At 39.4% G+C, this 22,382-nt stretch overlaps 1 protein-coding gene across 4 annotated transcripts; it reads left to right on the top strand.

Annotated features, from left to right (window-relative positions):
- The first annotated feature begins 19 nt into the window (after nt 1-19).
- Nucleotides 20-20,912, top strand: INTS7 (integrator complex subunit 7). 4 transcript variants are annotated; one of them, XM_003203870.4, is made up of 20 exons: nt 23-217; nt 316-445; nt 1,088-1,234; nt 3,255-3,392; nt 3,745-3,791; nt 4,152-4,351; nt 5,625-5,747; nt 6,178-6,295; nt 7,171-7,305; nt 7,867-7,964; nt 8,595-8,834; nt 10,693-10,830; nt 11,710-11,916; nt 14,677-14,871; nt 15,347-15,450; nt 15,827-15,895; nt 16,959-17,091; nt 18,328-18,426; nt 19,250-19,435; nt 20,272-20,912. In XM_003203870.4, the coding sequence occupies exons 1-20, from the start codon at nt 127-129 to the stop codon at nt 20,557-20,559; spliced, it is 2,886 nt and encodes a 961-aa protein (XP_003203918.4). In that variant the 5' UTR covers nt 23-126; the 3' UTR covers nt 20,560-20,912. The 4 variants fall into 4 exon arrangements, 3 of the variants coding, with proteins under 3 accessions (XP_085075413.1, XP_003203918.4, XP_085075412.1); XM_085219286.1 differs by having other exon boundaries at nt 16,959-17,069; nt 18,390-18,426; XR_014881958.1 differs by lacking the exon at nt 20,272-20,912 and having other exon boundaries at nt 20-217; nt 16,959-17,069; nt 19,250-19,369.
- The last annotated feature ends 1,470 nt before the right edge of the window (nt 20,913-22,382 follow it).

Raw genomic sequence — 22,382 nt, forward strand, 5'->3', positions numbered from 1 at the left:
CGGCCTGCAGCAGGGAGGCGGGGCCGGCTCCGCTGTCGGCGCGGGTGGACGAGCGCGCGGGTGCCGCTGGGCCGCCGTGGCGGGAGGGCGGTCGCGCACGCGCGCTGGGCGGCCGCGGGTTTCGCGATGGCGGCGGGCGGGAAGTCGTTCTTGGCGGACGCGGGGTACGGCGAGCAGGAGCTGGACGCCAACTCCGCCCTCATGGAGCTGGACAAGGGTGAGGACTGGGGCTGAGGGAACGCGAGGCTGGGGTGTCGGGCGGGCGGGGCCCGGCGGGTGCCGCTGTATTACTCAGCTTTGCGGTGCTCTGTGCAGGCCTGCGGTCCGGCAAGCTGGGCGAGCAGTGCGAGGCCGTCGTGCGCTTCCCTCGGCTCTTCCAGAAGTATCCCTTCCCCATCCTCATCAACTCGGCCTTCCTGAAGCTGGCCGACGTCTTCAGGGTCGGGTGAGTAGCGTGCTTTAATTCCGCTGGAGGCAGTTCTCCGTAGGTGACTTCATTCAGTAGTTACGATTTTGAATGATCGACTCTGCGAGTCCCTTCTGTGAGGAACGGGAATACCAGAGCCTCAAGTTGAGCTTTTCCAAGTGCCCTGAGCCTCACTGAGCCGTGTCTGCCATGCAGCTGCTCGCAGTAGCACACAGACATCTTTGTTTCTGCTGTAGAATCTTTGCCGTTGGGTGCAGGAAGGAGTACAGACTCGTTCATGCTTGGCAATGGCTGTTGGGCTTCTCTGTCTCAGTTTTTGCCACAGTTTTCCAGTAGAATCGCATCTGGGAGTGTGTGTGGCACAGACATGTGCCTGTGCCCATAGTTACTGCTGTCAGCGGGTTCGTTTCCCCAAAAGTGTTGGACCGACATTCGTAGTACATTACTTGTGTTTTGAAGCAATAGGAAATTTGTCCCTTGTGCTACAAAATAGCAGTGCATTCATATTCCATCTTTAACTGTATCAGCCTACTCGAACCATTTCTAAAGCGCAGAGCTTCTTTGTTGTGATTAACTCTCTGAAGTTTTTCGTAATACATTCAGTTTTTGAGTCTATATTATCAAACAGCTCAGTAAAGATAAGCTCGTGTCTTCTGATAGGAACAACTTCCTGAGGTTGTGCGTGCTGAAAGTTACCCAGCAGAGTGAGAAGCACCTAGAGAAGATCCTCAACGTGGATGAGTTTGTGAAGAGAGTTTTCTCGGTGATTCATAGCAATGATCCTGTTGCTCGGGCTATCACACTTCGGTAGGTAGCACAGAAATGAACCTGACTTACTTCAAAGCTGTAACTCATTACTGGTTTGCTGATCTGTTCTAAACAAAATCAGCAACTACTCAGAATGTAGAAGCTGTCTTCCAAACTCATCATAAAGAAAAAAGCAGGGACATTTCATAGGGAGCAAGCAGTGGGGATCTGTAAGTGGAAGAACAAGGTTTTTTCATGCTTGTATTTGTGATGTGAGAATTGTGCAGATGGCTCCAGGCAAGATGGAATTGGCAGTACTCAGATGTTGTGTGTGCTCTGAATAAAAGAATTACACATTGTATATGTAACTCAGATGTATCTATAAAAAACCTACATCATTACGTGATATATTTAGAGCAAGACCAAAAGGGAAGTGCTTCCATATATGTCAAAATAACTTTTGTTAACTTGTAAACTCTGTTGTTAACTTGTAAACTAAACTAATTTATGTGAATTTTGTTATACTTTTCCTTCATTTGTTGTTGTCCTAGATGCTTACTGCTTATTTGTCTGTAATCCATGATATCTGAGGAGGTGCACTTCTGTTGCTGATTGCTGTGGCCTTCCTAGGAATCCAGTGGGTCAAAAACACCCACACTTTAAGCTATCTTTAATGTTGCTGTCCTGCTGCTTTGGTGACTGTATCTCTAACGGTACCCAACGTGATAATCTTCTCTGCATCTTCAACTCCTGTGCAGCTGAATTAAAATGTGAACAGAGCACTCCTTCTCCCTGTTTATTCTTTTCTCCTATCCATCCAGAACTGTTATTGATCTCACTGTTGAAAGATGGGAGGTTTGTTTTATTAGTTCACACACCCATTTCTTTTTATATTTTTGAAATTATGCTTTGGTGCTTTAGGATCTCAGAAATGTGAGAGTGCAATGTATCTATATGTTTTCTTGTATCACTTCAGTATTCTAACATAAATCTATGCTTGTTGCCTGGTATTGAGGGCCATCTTGACAGATAGCCAGAAGTCCCGGGAATTAGCTTAATTTGCATTAATTACAAATCACTACCCAAGACGCAGCAGGTGAAAGATAAGTTACAGTAGCTCTTGCTTTCAGCTCTATAGAAGTTTTCAGTTTTGCCCTTCTCCAGTAGTGTCAGTAAGAAAGGACATGCTGAAAGAAAGATCCAAAGCAACACTTTGTGTAGGGGCGCAGTGCGTTGCCAGGTAGCTCTGTGTAAATACTTACATAGAAGTCTTGCTAACATTACCATTGGTGCAAATTCTTGTATTCGTTCTGGTTGACTGTAAACATTTCTGAAAATACCTGTGAGGTGATTGATGGTACAGATACTTGAATTTGTTCTTTTTTTTTTTTTTTTCCTGTTGGTTAAACAGAAGGTATTGTGCTATTCCCAATAGTAACTTTGTTTCAGGCCAGCAAAGGATCTTAGAAACAAACGATGAAAGTCTGATGTATGCTTTGTTATAAAGACTCTAGAAGTTTTGCTTTCTTAGTTCTTAGTTAATGTTTATGACTTCTCAGGCATGTATCACTTCAATTTGAAGACTTATTGGGAAGAATAGAAAAGGTGGAAACAACTTTCGAAGTGCTATTTTAGTTCTCCTAAAGTACCAAATGTCTGACTTTTAAATTGCATGATGTATACTTTGTATATGCATGCAGTAATACATTTTAGCATTAAATCTATGGCATTGATATCAGAGCTTGAACACAAAAGCGTCTTAAAAACACTCAGTGTACCCTGTGCCATAGTGTGCTCCTAGTTTTATAACAATTCTTGCTTTCCACTACTGATACTCCAATATGGTTACTTTTCTGTTGTTCGTTTTTATTAAATAACTAACAGAAGACTGATACCAATATTTTCACGTTTTAGTTACATGCCTACTGTCAGTGTGTCTTTTTCTGTAGTGAACATAAAAGAGCTCTCATTTATATAAAAATCAAGACTTTAAACCAGTCCTTCTGCACTTCTCTTTGATTTCATCTTGCATTACCTCATATTCATTGTGCTTGCTCAGTTTCCTGATCTGTGTCTGTAGGATGTTGGGCAGCATGGCGTCTATCATTCCAGAAAGGAAGAATGCGCATCACAGTATTCGTCAGAGTTTGGATTCCCATGATAATGTGGAAGTTGAAGCTGCTATTTTTGCTGCTGCCAACTTTTCTGCACAGTCAAAGTAAGGTGGATTTTTTTTTCTCCCTATTTTTCACATTACAAAGAATAAGAACTCCACTGTCACTCACAGAACTTAGAATTTTCTTCAGTGGTGTTAGAACATCCTTCACAGCTGTTATGTGTCATAACAGTACTGTAGGGAAATCTGAATTCAAGTCTAAAAAAACTTTGAAACGTATTTGAAAGCTTCCATTTTATCATTTGGTTATGCACCTATGTAGGAATCCTAAAATAGCTTAAGTTTTGGCAAACATTCTTGTGATGGTTTTTATTATTAAAACGCAGTGTTTGGTTCTGTTGATTTTTAATCCATTTGTTTTCATTTCACCTGTGCTTTGTCTTTTTCTCTACAGGGACTTTGCTGCAGGAATATGTAACAAAATCAGTGAGATGATTCAAGGTATGTACAAATACTGAGTGATATCTGAGAGTTCTTTTTTATACATACATATATAAAATATCACTATACCACTGTCCTTATCCCCAAATAATTCCAGTTTTATAGTTAAATTAGGTAACAAATAATCCAACACCTCTTCTACATGTACTCTCAAAATTTGAATTTTCAGAACACTCCTGATCTCTTAAAATATTTGATACTGCTGTGCTTAAGCTGCTAGCTAGAGAACAGGTTACTTGAAGCTAATGCAGCAGTCTGCACAGACTGCATTGATAGCAGTACTAGTAATGCATACTGTGTGTCTTAGTACTACTAAAAGCCTGTACAACAGCCTGGCAATGTCTCTCTTCCCTGTTACAGGTTTAGCTACACCTGTGGACTTGAAATTGAAGTTGATCCCTATTCTGCAGCACATGCATCATGATGCTAGCCTGGCCTCCAGCTCCCGGCAGTTGCTTCAGCAGTTGGTAACGTCATATCCTTCCACCAAGATGGTCATTGTTACTCTGCACACGTTCACTCTGCTTGCTGCTTCTTCTTTGGTTGACATTCCTAAGCAGGTAATTCTTCTTTCAAATGAATTTACAAAGCATATTTAAAACAAAACAAAACCCTAAACTTTCACCATCAGTTGGCATCTGAAGATAAGTTGTGATGAATATGCTAAGGTGATTGCTCATATGTGCCATAGAGACAGAGTATGTTCCAACTGCTGTCACTTCCAGATAACCCCCTCCAACACAGAGACCTTTTTCATAGTTCATAAATTGTCTGTCTTGGAAATCAGTAATGAAATCAAGAAAGAAAATGATTTTTTTTCTGAAAACTTTCTTTTTGCCTCTAGAACCCAGGCTTCCCTTCTGTGTGTTTTCCCTGCTGTATGTTTTCTTCTGATAGTGGGTGTGCCTTTTACCATTTGTATGTACAAGGAAATGAATAATTCAACAGCATAGAGTACATTTAAAAATGAAATTAAAAATTTTTCATGAAAGACTGAGTCTATTGCTACAGCTTATGTTTTTAAACCAAGTTGTGAGAAAGCAGTGATGGGCAAAATATAATGCTTTTATGTTTAGATAATGGGCTTTGTGAATGTGATTTATATAGCAAGTTTGAACACATGGTGGCATTTGAGACTCATCTAACTAATTACTGTAAAGTCATAAAAATATATTGGCCTTTTAATCCCATACATCTGTGGAAGGCTGATGTTTGTTTGACTTACGGCATTGATTTGTTTGAAACTTCTTTCAGAAATAGTACTGAATTTGAGCTAACTGAAACAACTTTTTATGAAAGTAAGCATGGACTTAAAGGCTGTATTTCTGCCCAACAGCAGCCTATGTTGGACATATAAATCAGGTAGCCAGGGTGTGTGGGTTTCTTGTTATTTTTTTCTGAGACACAGTGTGTATCTGTGCTGCTCTCTGTTGACTGCAGATCATGCAGACACCTGAATTAGTGTCAAATGCCTGAAATTCTTGCTGCTGGTGTAATCATGACAATGCAAAGTGTTGAATGAGGTCTTTGGGAGTGTTTTGCCAGTATTTCTGTGAGGGCAGGAATAGCTCTCAGGGCTTCTTGGGGTATGCAGGGTGGTGCAGAGAAGTGTGCTTGAGCAGACAGGGGAGGAGGATAGCAGAAAGCAACTGTTGAATTGATTTCACTTGCCATGGAACTGCAGTACAGTCTTTGCCATGTGGGAAGCATGCAGACAGGTTATGCATAGCAGTTTCAGATGAGTATTCTCAAAATTCCTTCATGAATATTTTTGAATGGGCTTCATTCTAGTACAATCTCTCCCCCTTAAATGATGAATTTATCTTCTTACAGGTCCAGCTTTTGTTGCAGTACTTGAAGAATGACCCCAGAAAGGCTGTGAAGAGGCTTGCCATCCAAGATTTAAAGCTTTTGGCCAACAAGATGCCACATACGTGGAGTAGAGAAAATATTCAGGTTAATACATTTTTAGGCAAAAGTTTGTTATGAAACTGCATTTAGTTGTGGAATTCTTTCCAAGAAAACAATTTGTATGGGAAAGGAAGGAGGAGAGAATACGCGTCTCCATGTCCTTAAATTAGGCATAATCTACCAAGCAGAGTAGCCAAAAATTAATGACCAACTGAAGTAAAGTAACTGAGGAGAAGTGTGTGTCATTGGCTTTAGAAACTGGTGCTATTGATACTTAGAGCCTGCTGATCAGGATACATGCAAGACGTTTTCTAGATGCTTGCCAGGTGAGCAAGGAAGATCTGGTTTGACTTCAGTTTTATCTGTTTTGGTCATAGGTCCTTCCTTCTTACAAACAAGTGCAACTAGACCTTTAATACAGATAGTTCACAGAACTTCCTTCTGTTTGCATCTTCTCCCTTCTCTTAACCTGTAGGCACTGTGTGAATCTGCTCTTCACACTCCATATGACAGTTTGAAGCTGGGCATGCTGTCGGTTCTTTCCACGTTATCGGGGACCATTGCCATTAAACAGTACTTCAGCAGTGCTCCAGGTGAGAAAACTAGGTTAGATGATAATTTTTGGCATTTTTGGTAGATTAGCTATCTAATTCTGAACTGTTTAATTGTTGCGTATTCTGGAAGTATATTTGAACCTCAGAGCACTAGAGAGTCAGACTGTTTATTGTATGTGAACTTGAAATGAGGGAGCGTGCACCAATGACAGTCATGGTCTAAGATTCTGTTGTAGATTTTGTGGCTAATAAGCTCTGTGCAAGTTTTGTTTACCTTTGGGTTTTCAATTTCTCTACATAAACTAAAGAAACAGTTTGCCTTTTAAATGGGCAGCCTGTATTCTCCTTAAGGCACTTTGAAACCACTACTTGTGTAATGTTATAGTGTAGGTGAAGGAAACAGAGAAGGATAGAGGCTTTGTAGTTGAGAAGGAGCAGACATTCTGAAAATGGAGATGATACTGTCTTTTATGCCTTCTTGAAAGCCACTATGCCTTAATGAATATAGTGAGCCTGACAACACTGGTTGCAGGAGAGAAGAAAAACTATGTTTTCATCAGTTATTCTGGCCTGTCTTAATGTGCTCGATAGCTTTTTTTTTTTTTTTTTTTTCCAGTCAGTAAAATCTTAAGGAAAAGTCTAAAGATCTCCAATCCTTGAAGCATCAGCCTTTAGACCTGAATACTTTTTTTCTGTATACATCTAAGTTGTGTTTAGGAAAGAGGAGAGAGTCTCTGTGTTGGTGTGTGTATAGGAATATATGTTAAAATGGTAGGATAAAAAAAAAATGAAGTAAAATAAGTAATTTTAAGAAACCAAGCACCATAAATCAATATAGATTTTGTACAGGAATATACTTGAAAGTTTAATTAAGTTATGTGCTGTTATGTCTGCTTTGCCTTGTCTTCATTTAGGAGCAGCAGCTACAACTGCAAGGTCATTTGATTTAGTAAAATTAGCACAGGAGTGCTGTTACCATAATAACCGTGGCATTGCAGCTCATGGTGTGAGAATTCTGACAAATATATCAGCCTCTTGTCAGGAAAAAGGTAAATGTGAGCAAGGACAATGAAATAAATTCATTTGCAATCAGGCTTATGCACTTAATATATTATTAACTGGTTTTGTCCATGAATTTTTCTGTAAATCTGTCTGATCCTCTTCATGCTGGTTATGGGGACTATAATCTCTACAGATGTTTTGTGGAATTTTGTGAATGGTTGGGAAGATTCTACCTTCTGCTGATCTGTAAAAAAATAATAATAATAATAATGGACGCAGTAGAACTACTAAAATAAAGGCTTGTCTTACTTTTGCTATAAACTACTGAATTGTCGATTAGCCTTTGGTAACTCTTGGCACAAAATCTGCTGCAGAGGACTAATGGAGCATCTGGAAGTTGTAGTCCAGAATTTTATGCTCACCCTACAGATGTCACTGTTAATGTGCCTGCTGAATAATTACCCGAGACACAGAATTGCTTCCAGTTAAAGTAAGTCAGAATTATTAGAATATTCATCTGTCACCACTGCAGCACCACAGTAAGCATTACATTGATTAAAGTCAGGAACTCTGAAAGGGAACTAACTGACTCTGTTTCTTTTTCTTAGATCTTCTGCCTTTGGAGCAAGATGCTGTTTTTGGCTTAGAATCTCTTCTTGTTCTCTGTAGTCAAGATGACAGTCCAGGAGCTCAAGCAACTTTAAAGGTGATGGTACTGTTGTGTTTCATTAGCACAGCTGTAAGTTATAGTAATGGTTTCTATACGAGAAGAGCTAAAATGTACCATATCTTTCTGGTGGAAACATAACATACCGACTGGAAAAAAATCAATGTTTTTCTGTGTCTTGTCAGTAGTTAAGAGTTCAGAGTGATAGTACATGACTGCAGTGTGATTGCTTTCAATTCTAGTATAAGTTATTTCCATGGAAGGGAGAGAAGGTGGACTTTTCTGAGGTACGGCTGTAATAAAACACATTTGAATGAGGGATGGAGACGTCTCAAGAGAGTAAAGAAATTCTTGGGAAGGGAGAACCCACTTTTTCTGAAATGGGGATGCAATCTGCAAGATAACAATGCTCATATGAAGTATTTTTTTTATTGTCCCACTTCAATGACCTGCTACCAGCAATTTTATTTAGTTACGTACCTGTAAAGGCATGAGAAGAATTGTTTCTTGGTATCTCTGTGCTTTGAGTTTAGAGATAGAGGCTTATGCTCTAAGGAAGTCTCCTTCTTGTGTATTTCTGTGATTGCACTTGCAACAAAGCGTCTGTTTTGATTTTACTTCTAAGTAAGAATTGTATTGATTGTACCTGTTGATGTTTGTGAATTACAGATCACCTTAACTTGTATGGTGAAGTTGGTCAAGTGCCGTCCTCACCTGAGCCAGTCAGTGGTTGAATCTCTGTTGACACAGCTGCACAGTGCTCAGGATGCTGCTAGGATCCTCATGTGCCACTGTTTAGCAGCTATTGCCATGCAGCTGCCTGTGTTGGCCGATGGCATGCTAGGAGATCTGATGGAGCTCTATAAAGTGATCGGGCAATCTACCACAGATAAAAAACAGGAACTCTTGGTAAGACCTCCTTCTAAAGAATAAACCTTGATGGACAAAATCATAGAATGATAGAATGGTTTGGATTAGAAGGGACGTTAAAAACCATCCAGTTCCAACCTCCTTGCTGTGAGCAGGGATACCTTCCACTAGAACAGATTGTTCAAAGCTTCATCCAACCTGGCCTTGAGCACCTCCAGGGATGAGGTATCCACAGCTTATCAGGGCAGCCTGTGCCAGTGCCTCACCACCCTCAAAATGTAGAATTTCTTCCTTATATCTAATCTAAATCTATTCTCTTTGAGTTTAAAGCCATTACCCCTTCTCCTATTACTACACACCCTTTAAAAAAAAAAATCCCTCTTCACCTTTCTTTGTAGGCTCCCTTTGGGTACGCAAAGGCTATATTATGGTCTCCCTGGAGCCTTCTCTTTGTCAGGCTGAACAGCCCCAACTCTCTCAGCCCTCTTCAAAGGATGGGTGCTCCAGCCTCCCATCATCTTTACAATCTCCTCTGGATTTCATGTAATAGATCTGTGCTGCTCTTATCCTGCAGTACTGCAGGTGGGTCTCACAAGATCAGAGTAGGGGGAAACGATCGCTTCCCTTGACCTGCTGATCACACTGCTTTTGATTCAGCCCAGGACATGGTTGGCACTCTGGGCTGCGATCATACACTGCCATCTCACACTGAGTTTGTCTTCAGCTAGCACCCCTAGTCCTTTGCCTCAGGGCTGCTCTGAGTCCATTCTCTGCTCAATCTGTATCTGTGCTTGAAATTGTCCCAACCCAAGTGCATGACATAGCATTTGACCTTATTGACTAAGAATTTCATACAGACCTACCTCTTAAGCCTGTACAGATCTCTCTTGGTGGCATCCTTTCCCTCCAGTGTGTTGACTGCACCGCACAGCTTGGTGTCATCAGCATGCTTGTTGAGGGCATACTCAGTCCCACTGCTCACGTCACTGACAAAGATGTAACAAATTGTCAGTCCAGTACTGACCCCTGAACATCTCTTGTGACTGGGGCCCATCTGGACATGGAGCCACTGAGTGTGACCATCCAGCCAATTCCTTATCCACCAAGTGTTCCATCCATCAAATCTGTATTTCTCCAGAGACAAGAATGTCATGTGGGACAGTGTCAGATACATTGAATGAGTCCAGGTAGGTGATGTTCTTCCTTCATCCACCAACACTGTAACTCCATCTGCATAAACTACAACGGATAGTTTTTCTCCTCCCAAAAGGTTAGCCTAAGGCACTTGTTAGGTCCAAGTTGATTTGCCAGCCTACAGTTATTTTTTTAGATAGTTCAATTTGATAGAATTGAATCATAGATATGTGAGATGTGATTTTGGAGTTGTGTTGGCATATGCAATGTATTCTTCTAGATTTCCCAGCAGATGGCACTGCTTAGACAAAAGTTGAGATAGTAAAATAAGGTTTGCAGAAGAATAAGATGGTAGTTAATTATATCAATTTACATGTGGTAGCCTGACACGCATTTTAATATACTTAAATAGATAAAAATACTCTTATTACATCTATTTAGAGATTAATTTATTTTTTGAGAAAGAAATTACAAGCATCCTGCTTATTTATCTGGAGCCTTTGAGCTATCCCACTGGAAAGTGGCAGTAAAGGTTATTTAAATTGAGTTTCATCTACAAAAAATATTTTGGTTGCCCCAAATATTAAGATACATGACTGAGAAGAGTTCTTCAGTTAAAATGTATATTAAGCCTTTTATGTAGATCCAGGTCCAAAATCAAGCAGATTGTTTCTATTATGCTGAGATGGTTTGGGTTTCTTTTGTTTGTGGTGGTTTGTTCTTGAAATACAACCTTATTCTTAACCTGTCCACTCTTCTGTAGGTTTCTCTTGCCACAGTGATATTTGTTTCCAGTCAGAAAGCTTTATCTCCAGAAATTAAAACTGTTATCAAACAGCAGCTTGAGAATGCCTCCAATGGATGGACAGCCTACAGGATAGCCAGGCAGGCTTCCAGAATGGTAGGTGAAAATAAATACCTGGAAGAAAATGTTTTGGTGTTGTTGGAAGGATCCTAGTGATTTCCTTGAATTGGGAAAAGAATGTAAGGAAGGAAAATAATAGGGCTGAGAACATAGAAAACAATGTGGGAGGGTAGCTGTGGGGAATATATCATTTTCCTTCTTAATTCTCTGGAATGCTGATTCCATTCAGAGTGGTCACCACATCAGGTTGGTTTTCCTAGCCATTTATCTTTCCAGAGTGTTTGAGAAGGGAGAAGCTAATGACTTGATCTTTATTTTTTTATGAGCATGCCTAATCTTTATTTTCTGGTTGATACTTAGAAAATGCTACCAACCATCCTGATGTATGCTTCTCTGCAATGTGAAAAAAGATTGATTGATTGATTGATTTTTCTCTCCCCTTCAATAAAATCATAGCTGGGGTTAGAATTATGCAGAAAGCCTATTATGAGATGTGGGGGAAGCAGATAAGGTATGCCTTGCAGAGGGGAGGACAGAGTATAGCATTGCTTCAGAACGTCAGCCAGGGCTCCTGATTTTAGCTCTGGTCTGACTTGGTAATAGTTTCAAACCCAGTGTTACTGTGAAGATGAAATATATGTTTTCAGTATTAAAAATAACTGCATTTCTAGACTTGTTTCTTATCTTGTTAAACTGTCTTGTATAAATAATTACTTCATTCAAGCTTATCTTTCCATAAAATAAGGTTTAGTGGTTTTATTTGTTATTAGGTTTGTAATGATCAAATGACTAATAGAAGGTTCACTGGTTTTATTTTTGAAGTATGACTAATTCTGGGGAAGTTGATGTCCTTACACAGCAATTACCCACAGCCTTTTTTCTTGTCCCCTCTTCCAAACCTTCTTATCATTACAGGGTAACCATGACATGGCCAGAGAACTGTATCAAAGCCTGCTGACTCAGGTGGCTTCGGAGCACTTTTACTTCTGGCTGAACAGTTTGAAGGAGTTCTCCCATGCAGAGCAGTGTCTGACAGGTTTGCAAGAGGACAACTACAGCTCAGCACTTTCTTGCATAGCTGAAGCTTTAAAATCATATCACAAAGGAATAGCATCCCTAACGGTAAGCACAGATCTTCTATTGTAGTGATGATTCTGTGTACCATGGCAGATCTGTTTTGTTTCTGTTCTTCAACTTCTTAAAAGGTGTTAAGGGTGCCAACCTCTTTTTTATGAGAAGGCTGCAGGGAAATGCCTGTTACAAGCCACTGTTTCTTCAAAGAGATCAGCAGCTAAGTTCATTTGCTACATTTTTTTTTTTCCCCAGTTTTTCCATTTCTCACTTTCTGCCTTGATCAAATCATGTGATACATTTCTTTTTTTTTTTTTTTACTTAAAGTTACTTAATTTACTTAAAGTGCTTAATTGTCTTCCTGCTGAGTTCATATTGCATTGTATTTGATAATGTGATCCTATGGAATTCTAAGAACAGTAAAGCCACACCAATACATAAGAGGAGGAAGAATAATTCAATGATATCAAATCCACATGAATTTTGAAGTACATATTTTAAGCAAGTATTTTTTTACTTTTCTAAAGTAGGAGAAAATAAGGCTGTGTATGGTGTCTCTGTGAACAACAGCAGCAAAGGCATTAATGAATATGGACTTCCACTTCATACTGTCATCTTAACAAAAGGTGTTCCATCTTCATACAGCACTTCTAATTGAAGCAGCTTAGTTCTTCTGCAGTTGTTGTCAGTGGCATGTCAGCTCAGATATTACTATTAATAAAGCTCAGATATACTGTTTTTAAATAATCTGCCACTTGGATAATGTGGAAGGTTATAAATTTTATGCCTTTATCCTCTGAGAGAAAGCTCTGCAAGTATTTGCCTTTAAGTTGTTGGCTAAGTGGATGAGGCTTTTCATTCAACACTTAAGGCTTCTCTAACATCTAGAAGCCATTGGAGGGGGCATCTAATTAGACATGAATATTTAATACAGGCAGGGAAGTGGTTCAGCAAATTAAATTGTCTTTCCCTAGAGTCTGTTTTTTCTTTTTGTCATTGAAAAATTACTTTCCTCATCTCTTCTACTGACTTTCTTGAAAATTGTGGTCCACAGGTTTCAGAGAACTAGAGAAGAGGAAGCTGCTTTATCTTTATTTTTATTATTGTTGTTATTATTTGCTAGCTGTTGCTGACTTATTGCATCTCTCTTGACAAATTTCTCCCCGTATTCAAATCTCAGCTGTGAAAGGAGCCATTCTCAGCTTACATCTGTGTAACTCAATGTTTAAAAGAGGAGCAAAGCGTCACTAAGGATGCAGGCTAATCTAACTGCAGAATACTTCAGCTGTTCCTTCCCTCTGACTTCAGCTTTTCTGTTGCTTCTGTTTTAGTGTAGTGCATGACTCAGCACTGTTGGTGCTGCAGAACATTAATGCCTGTGTAATTGGGCCACCTCGTAACTACACAGCACTGGCTGGTAATCCTGCAGATGATGACATATCCAGACAGTGACTGATCTTATCAGAATATTTCTCAATTCCTTCTTGATGCACATGCAAGAAGGAAGGTTGCTTGAGTGTATGCAAAGTTTTTTCAGGTGAGTTGCGAGAAATGTGTGGGACAGGGAGTTATAAAGTGCATCAGCCCCAGTGCCATCTGTCTTGCTATGTGCTTTCTTGCATAGTTAGCAAAGGTTTTGAAACAGGGACTCTTTGGCACAGAACTTGCATTTCCTTAGAAACTCCTGCTTGTTTTTTCACTACTGGTGATGTAGAGAAGAGACAGAGCTTGAACAAAGCATATGATTAGTGCTAACTCAAAACATGTTAAGGAGTGTCATTTGAAGAACTTAACTGAGCTGAAGAACTTTCTAAGTCATTTTCAGAAGAAATGTAACTTAGTTATTGCCCATGGCTATATGGGTTGCAGGTAATACAAATTGCAGTGTTAATGAGGCAAGCTTGTATCTCTATCTAAAGAATCAAGTCCAGTTTGCTCCACTGAGAACATCTGGCTTTTTATAGTGATTGGTTGATATTTCCTTAGTTTCACCCCTGGTGAGCCAGTTCTCAGATGACGTGGGACACTTTGTGATAAACTTGTTTGTTTTCCTGCCAGCAAAAGAAGAAGAAATTCTTGGTAATGTGTTGGATACATCCTAGCTTGGATTTTTGGCTTGACTAGCACCAAATCTTGAGTGCTGCAGTTTGCCCTCCTGGGTGTCTTCGGCTATCGCAGGTGGTTCTCCAAGTCAGATGAGCTCTTAGGGAATAGAATTGCACAGAGCAGTAACCTTAGATTAATAGCAGCATGTCTTTCCTCATGGAGTTCTGTTGATCATTCTTGGTTGTCACTGCTTTCATCAAATATAAAATGCCTTTGTGGTTCCTGTTCATGTCACAGTTCAGAGAAAATCAAAGACTGTTACTACTGCTTTTAGTACTGGGTGGCTTTAGCTGCTCCTTCATCATTCTGACTCATACAAGGATTGACTTTTGCAGTCCTCTCTGTTTCTTCGCCAATCAGTTCAGTGTGCCCTCTCATGGTAGGGGCTGTCTGGACTGTGTGGGTTTAAACTTCTAATAGCTTGTCCTTTGAAGAAGGGGAAATAAGTGCCCAAATAGCTCAAGTCACGGTTGTTACAAGCATGATACACTTGATAGCTTAATAATTACCTAAATTTTTCTACCCTCTATATTTGGTATGATTTAAATTGAGCAAATCTATTAGGTTTGTTTTTAAAAATCAGCTTTAGTAGTGACCCAGAGAGTGTAGTTGTCTGATGAGAACACAGTTTAGTGACATTGCAAAGTTATTTTACTATGTTTGCTTTTGACCTCAATTAGCAACATTACAATTACTGTGTTTCAGGCTGCGAGTACACCGCTTAATCCTCTGAGCTTTCAGTGTGGATTTGTGAAACTCAGGATTGACCTTCTGCAAGCTTTTTCTCAACTTATTTGTACCTGCAACAGCCTGAAAACAAGTCCACCACCAGCTATTGCCACAACGATTGCCATGACGTCAGGCAATGATCTCCAGAGGTGTGGACGCATCTCTAACCAGGCATGTGTTCTTGTTCCACTCTTGTATACTTATGTTTATGATATCAGTATGTATTTTGCTTCTCAGCAGATATCATAGATTAAGATTAGAAGGGGGAAGTTTTTACAGAGAGGTGCTGGCTCAGCTGACCAGAGAGGTTGTGGATGCCCCATCCCTGAAGGCATTCAGACCAAGCTGCACAAAGCTCCATCCGACCTGGGTTGTTCAAGTTAGTTTTGTTTTTAACCTCAAAATGGTATGCTGTTTTGTTGTTAGTTTTTTTTTCAATTTTTTTTTTTTTTACAGGAAGAATATCTGTTTAAATCATAAGTAATACTCTGTCACTGAAGTGCTTTTTATTCATGGGGAGAGGGAAAAATTTTATGTATCTTTGAGAGTGTGTTTTATTTCTTCAGTGGTGTTGATTAGTGTAGTGATTTTCTGGATGCATGCTGTTTTTCTTCTGTTATTTTGACTGGTAAAATTGTCTCTGTAGATGAAGTTATCAATGGAGGAATTCCGAAACCTGGCTGTGCGTTATGGAGATCTGTATCAGTCATCTTTTGATGCAGACTCAGCAACTCTAAGGAATGTAGAGCTGTATCCTTTTAAAAGCTCAGAATTTGTCCTCTTATATTCTCATTGGGACAGCACAAAGCTTAACAATCCCTTCTCTAGTGAAAGCTAGCACAAAGTCATTTCGAAGCAGTTAACATAAGTCAGGTTACTTGAAACCTATTTGGAAATGTCCATTGATATTATTGTTCAAAATTACTTCATGAGTAAATTAGGTTTTGAAACTTGCAACAGCATAAAATGGGATTTCCGTAGTTCTTCGTCTGTTTACCAAAGGAGTAATGATAGGATTACTTCACAAAAGCTAGAGAAATAAGGAAAAGTGCCAGTAAATAGTACTGTATTCCTTGTTTTAGGAACCAAGTTTGTAAGTCTCCTAGCTCCTTAATGTTAATATCAGACAACAGCAGAGCTGCCTGTTGATTTCACATGCAATTGAAGCTCTGATTTTGGATCCAGAATCTGCAAAGTAAGTTTTAGAGTTAACTTTCTGCTCCTTTGTGTTTAGTTTCTAAACTCTTGGGACTTTAAATCTAGGAATTCAAGGAATGTTCAGAGAAGCTTCCTTGTGGCCCCTTACAGTTTTGCTCTGGCCAGGCTGGAGGACCTGTTGCTGCTGTGCTGTAGCTGGCAGGTTAGGGACTGTGTTTCAGGTTCTGCTTTTTATACTTACTCTGCTCTTGAGAGCTGTACTGCACTCATCTTAAATACAGATTTGAATCAAAATAAGAACAGACTTTTAATCTGTTATCATATATTTTAATTTTTGTAAGTGGAAATAGCAGGTACATGTTAGTTTTCTTCAGAGTCCTGGAAATGCATGCATTAGATTAGTACAAGATTTTTAAGGTAAATTAATTTCTGGCTTGTGTGTGTAAGCTTGTATGTATTAGCAAAATCACATGGAAGCAACTATGAATCAAATAATTCTTCAGAACTCTGTGGCTGTGATTAAAAGGAGGCTAAAACGTGGCTAAACATCTTTATAAATGTGCATTTCTTGTAACTGGAAATAGAATTGGGCATCCCAAATGTCTCTCCTACTCATTATGAATTAAGCGCTATTTTGAAGATGCCTTAATCATACTTTTTCCCATTGTGTCCTTTAAAAAGTTAGGTTTCTAGGAGGTGGAACTGTATTCAGAGCATTAGATTATAAGATTCCATATTTATTAACTCTGACTGACATTGTCCGTTTCTGTTGAGTTGTCAGACTTTTTTTTTTAAAACGTTATAAATTCTGCAGGCTGAAATAAAATCCCTGAGGGAATTAAGCACACCCAGGCTGTTAGAGCTGTAGTTGCTTCAACTGGGAAAGGATGGGAACGCAAAGTGCTGGATAAGCTGGAGTTAAGAAAGGGCTTAAATGTGTGGAGCAAGTCTGACTGGGAAAACAATAAATCAAACAGTTTATCTCTTAATGAATTTCAAGTTGTAACAGAGGACGGTCTCGTTGGGCGTGTTTCAGAGTGAGCCTCTTGGGCTGGGATGAGGAAAGTATTTTAGGCACAGCAGAATGTTTTATTTTCTAGTTTCCAGGAATACAGCTCAAATGGAGCAGCGCACGTTGAGAGTGAATATGAGAGGAGAATGATGTCTGTATTTAATCATGTACTGGAAGAAGTGGAATCCCTCAACAGGAAGTATGCTCCTGTGTCTTACTTGGCAAGTAATAGCTTTACATATATGTTCTGTAGATGAAGGTGCCTAAACCTAAGGAAATCTCAGGTGATCAAGCAACTGAAGAGCACATTTCAGTTATTTAATTAACTATTAGTGGTACAAGGAACTCGGTTCCTAAGGATATACTCTAATACTTGAAAAAAAGGTTTTGCTAGAACATCTATAACATTACTGGCCTGATTAAAAACATGTTTTTTAAAATCCTGGTATTATGAGTGTAGCAGATGCTGATAAATGTTAGGATAGTTAGAGATAATACTGAGTCTCTGTCAAATCCCTTACCACAATCAAATTTAAAACACTGAAATACTGTTTATTCACGCTGTTGTGGTTCAGGAGTTCCACCTGTAGCTCACACAGTGCTGGAGGATCCAGCACTAGCCCAGCTTCAGTGTCTGAGCTGTTGGCAGTTAGTACTGTGTGGCTGGAGTGTAGTGTTTCTTATCGATACAGGTCATCAGAAACACAATGTAAAGTGTGCTGAATGCAAACAGGGAGCTGATAAGAGTGCTCCTTTACAGTCCTAATCTGGTGTTGTCATCTTCTGTTAGTGAAAATCATAAAGCTGTGTGAAATCATAAAGCAAATTGGTGGAAACGGTTCACTTGTTAGGACTGGCACCTTCTTGCCTATTCTTTTCTGAATTCAGCAGTCCTTATAAAATTCCCATTTTGCACAGAAAAGTGAGTTGCCTAAAATGTAGCCAAGGTAAGTACTGTAAACTTAGTTGCTGTCTGTTCCAGCCCAGCTGGGTGATTTCAGTAGGGCTGCCTTTGCTGATGTTACAATGCAGTGAGGGAAGGAAGAGCAGATAAAAGGCTTAAAACTCAAGTTATTGCACCCTGTGAAGTTGTGGGAGTTGCCAGTTTTGTTTGCCAGGAGTGGATTATTGTTTATTTGAGGGTTTGTGTATCAATTCTGTGTTAGGAGTGTTAGCAGATACTGCTAAGCTAACTCTAACACTGGGACTGAAATTATCTATATATATATTTTTCTTGGCCTGCTTGTTCTTTCCAGAGCAGAATACCTTCTTTATAAAGAAGAGAACATAAGCATAAGCTGAATGTAGTCACTGCCATTGTAGTGGCTGTTATAATATGACTGTATAAATATGTTTTTGGACTTCTAGTGGAAGCTACTGCAGTTTCATTACCTAAGTGTATGTCTTTTCCATACTGTCTGAAATATTCTCATTTGCTTTGGCTCTGTTTCTTATAGCATACAGCTTGTCTGTGCAGTGCTGTCATTGCCTTGCTGAAGGTACCCCTTTCTTTCCAAAGGTACTTCTTCCAAAAGCTGCAGTCTACAAGCATTAAGGTAAGTGTTGCTCAAATGTGGCCTAAAATCTCTCCTTATAAGACCTACTTCATGAATATTCATACCGAAGGCATAAAGCTTCAGTATTTTTACTGAAGATACTTAAGTGCAATACAGATCTGGGCTTGCCTGTTAGGAATGGCTTAAGTAATGTCTGTGTTGTAACTGAATACGTATGTAATTGTTATGAGCCACTAGGCTATGATTTAATCAAGCAAATAGATTCAGTTCTTTGACTGCAAGATCTTAAAATAAAATCTGACTGGTAATTTTTCTTGGTTCTGCATCTGCAGAGCAGATTTTCTAGTCTTAGGAAGACAACTTTTATAAGCCTGAGTTATTTTTCTTCAAAAACCAACATTTACTACGGAATGAAGTTGTAATATTTATCAGTTAAGTGAGTGAGAATGGCAGTGTGATGCCTTCAAGGGCAAGTTAATTTTGTATTTTTAACTCAAAAGGTCCTTTTTTTCTGGGGAAATTGGAAGACTGGAAATTTACATTGAATCATACAGGTTTTTACTTCTGTATTCGTCTTCATATGCTTAGAGCTTACTTGTGGATATTTTATAGAAGACTTCTTCTTTTGAAGGTGTTTAATTAAAGAAGGAGATGCAAACACCATGCCTGGTATTGCTGACGATGCTTGTAGATTTTAACAATAATCTGTTTCTGCTGCAAATTGAATGTTTCCATCTTCTGCTTTTCTCTACCAAATCCTTCCTTGAAGTTATGCTATAAGAAGGTGCTGTTTCATCTTGTCATTATCTTTGCTTTTAAGGAGGCATGAGGTTACATATTTGTCTGTCGTCTTGTGTTGTAGCTTGCTCTATCCCCATCTCCAAGGAATCCTGCAGAACCTATTGCAGTACAGAACAATCAGCAGTTGGCCTTAAAGGTAGAGGGAGTGGTTCAGCATGGATCTAAACCAGGCCTCTTCCGTAAAATCCAATCGGTCTGTCTAAATGTATCTTCAGTACTGCAGAGCAAATCTGGACAAGACTATAAGGTATGGGTAGACAGGAGCAACAAGGAGTCTTAGACCTTCTCAGTTTATTTTCCATCCTTTTCAGCCTCTGGTTGAAATTAATATGTTCTTGTCTAATTGTCTCTTGGCAGTCGACATTTGGGCACAAGTGGGAGCTGGTCATAGTGTTTGGAAGGAACCTGGGAATTCTGTGCTTGCTGTATGCTGATAGCTTTTTAGTAACAACTTTCCTTCCAGACTAAAGAGACCTTGTGATGTTCAGAAGAAGTCATTAGGAGTCTTCTTGAGATAAGGAAAATTCAGTCTAGCTATATACCAATGACAACTCCAGAGGCACAAAAAAAGGCAGGAAGAGATCATTCTTTACTGCACAGCCACTGTAACTTCTTACCCTTATTAAGGGCTTTTTTTTTTTCTTGTAACAGTCCTCTTAATTTCCATTAATCCAGTAGAGTGCCTTATCAAAGTCTGCATGTCTGAAGTCCAGTTTATGCTAATGTAACACTTAGTGAAAGGTCTATTTTGGTGAGTTTGGGGGTTCTTGAGGTTTAGGGGAGAAGTGAATTGCTTCTAAAGCAACAGGACTATAGGAAGTACATCTGAATTGCCTTATTGCAAAACCAGAACACTGGTAAGGGGAAAGACTTCATGTTAGCTACCTTGCTTTTATTGAAAGATACAAAAAAATAAAATTGCATTTACCTATGAAAAATATTTCAAAACTGATGCAAGCATACATGTGCATTGGTTTAGGAAAATTGAGGACAAAGGTGTTTTTTTCCTTTCTCTTTCAAACAGAAAATAGAAAACTGATTTTAGCAGGTTGTATAAAATGGTAACCTTCTTTGTGTTCTCAGATTCCTATTGACAACATGACCAATGAAATGGAGCAGAGGGTGGAGCCACACAACGACTACTTCAGCACTCAGTTTCTGTTAAACTTTGTGATACTTGGCACCCATAATATTACAGTTGAGTCCTCTGTCATAGATTCCAATGGTATTGTTTGGAAAACTGGGCCTAAAACAACTATTTTTGTTAAATCTCTTGAAGATCCATACTCTCAGCAAGTTCGTCTTCAGCAACAGCAAGGACAGCCACCATCACAGCAGCAACAACAAAGAACAGCATACTCACGGTTTTAATTCCTGGAAGTGACTCTTGTGGTCAGTGACTACTTTGTGCTGGCTAAGGGAAGTGATGTTTTCTGTCCCCACTTAGATTGTTATGTAGTTAGTTCTGTGGCTGTGTATGTACATGTTCCCAAATGCATGCATGCACATATCCATGACTGCAAATAGCTGTAAGTCCAGAAGGTGATGATTCACCTACTGAACGTGCAACCAGAGATCTGAACTGTTTGTGGTTGGTGCCTTCTTCATTGAAGTCTCAGGTTATTGTCTTAACCACACAATCTTTCTTATTGTAACGCAAAAAAAAGAAAGCAAAAAAATCTCCAGATTAAAGTGTCAAACAACTTTTTATTTTGTATAACAAATGGTTGTTTCTTGTTCTGTTATTGATGGATATGGTGCTGAAAACCTGTGATGTCAGCATTCCAAACCAGCTCAGAAACACTGGGGAGCAGACTTTCCTCGTAGGTTGCACGATATTCACAGTGTGTAGCTGAATGTGTGAGAATTCTAGTAGAAGAAACTTAAGCCAGCTCCGGTCTTTCCCTGGATGAGTCTTTATTTTCTGTGAGCCAGTAAGATTAATCTTGCTACAATTCAAAAATGCGTTCCTTCTCCTAAGCACTTTGTTCACCTGATGTGCTAGGTGTGTACATCTCCAGAGACTTGCATCAATTCTAGAGCCAGGCAAATAGCACTGAAATCTGAAAATCTGAATGCTAGGGCTGGGAGCTTTGGTGTCAGAGGGAAATGTCTTGTGCTGGCTCATTTGTAGGCTAGTTAAATATGTAGACCCTGAACTTATTAGAAAACATTAATTTAAGCAAGTAGAGTGTTCTAGGTTATGTGGATTTTGCAGTAAGGTTACTTTTTGGCTGTGTTTTTTAAACACGGTGTGTTCTTATTCCTCATACAGGGTGAGATACACTTGGCAAACAAGAACCAAGATTTTTCATAGAAATTAATTACTCAAAATAGCAAGAAGTAAGGAAGGATGTTAAAGCTGCAGCAGTGTACAGAAAGTTTCTGCTGAAGCCATCAGGGTAAATATGATCCTTTACTATTAATAAAGAGGTTATCTTAACTCCTGTTTCTGGTGCCCATGCCTGAAAATGCACAATGAAAGATCTATAAAGTAATTCTGTGGTATGGGCCCAAGTTAAATCTGGTTAGTGCTTCTCAGCAAACGAAATAGTAACTCAGTCGTGCATATTGCACACTAATAGTGGCAGATGATTTAGATGTCTCAGTCATTGGAAAAGTAAGAAAATATTCAGTGGCCAGACATTGATCTTGAGCCTGCTGCAAAGAATTCATACAATGGAAAAGCTTATGCAGGCAGATATCAGTTGCATCATTATGTAATCTTAATGGTGAAGATTATGCTTCGATCTAGCTTGTGTAAATTGGGTTGGGAAAGGATGGAGTTGGTAATAAATTCAGACGAATTTGGAGTCGTTCATAAAACACACCATTTCACATGAAGCCGGTAGTAATCATTTTTAGGGTCTAGAATTGAAGCTCATTCCCTGGTGGGTGGTGTAGCTGGATTTTCTCACAAGTGGAGAAAAGCTCGAAACTGGAAAAAGCACATTCTTGTAAATGTATGCTCAGACCTATCAGAAGGTGTCATTTCTGGATGCCTGGCCAGTCTCTTGCTTGAGGCAGTGTGGATCCTTAAAAAGAGGTAGGGATGAGAAAGGAATTTGCTTCGAATTCTGCCTTTGGAGCTCAGAGTGTAATCTACTGGAATCACTTGAATGTTTTTCATAAATGATTCTCGGAAGTTGGCATCTTGGACTTCCCTTTCCGTTCTCTTGGATGTGCACTCATTT

Source organism: Meleagris gallopavo, chromosome 2 (genome assembly GCF_905368555.1).
Source record: "Meleagris gallopavo chromosome 2, MGAL_WU_HG_1.1, whole genome shotgun sequence".
Classification (NCBI taxonomy): Eukaryota; Metazoa; Chordata; class Aves; order Galliformes; family Phasianidae; genus Meleagris; species Meleagris gallopavo.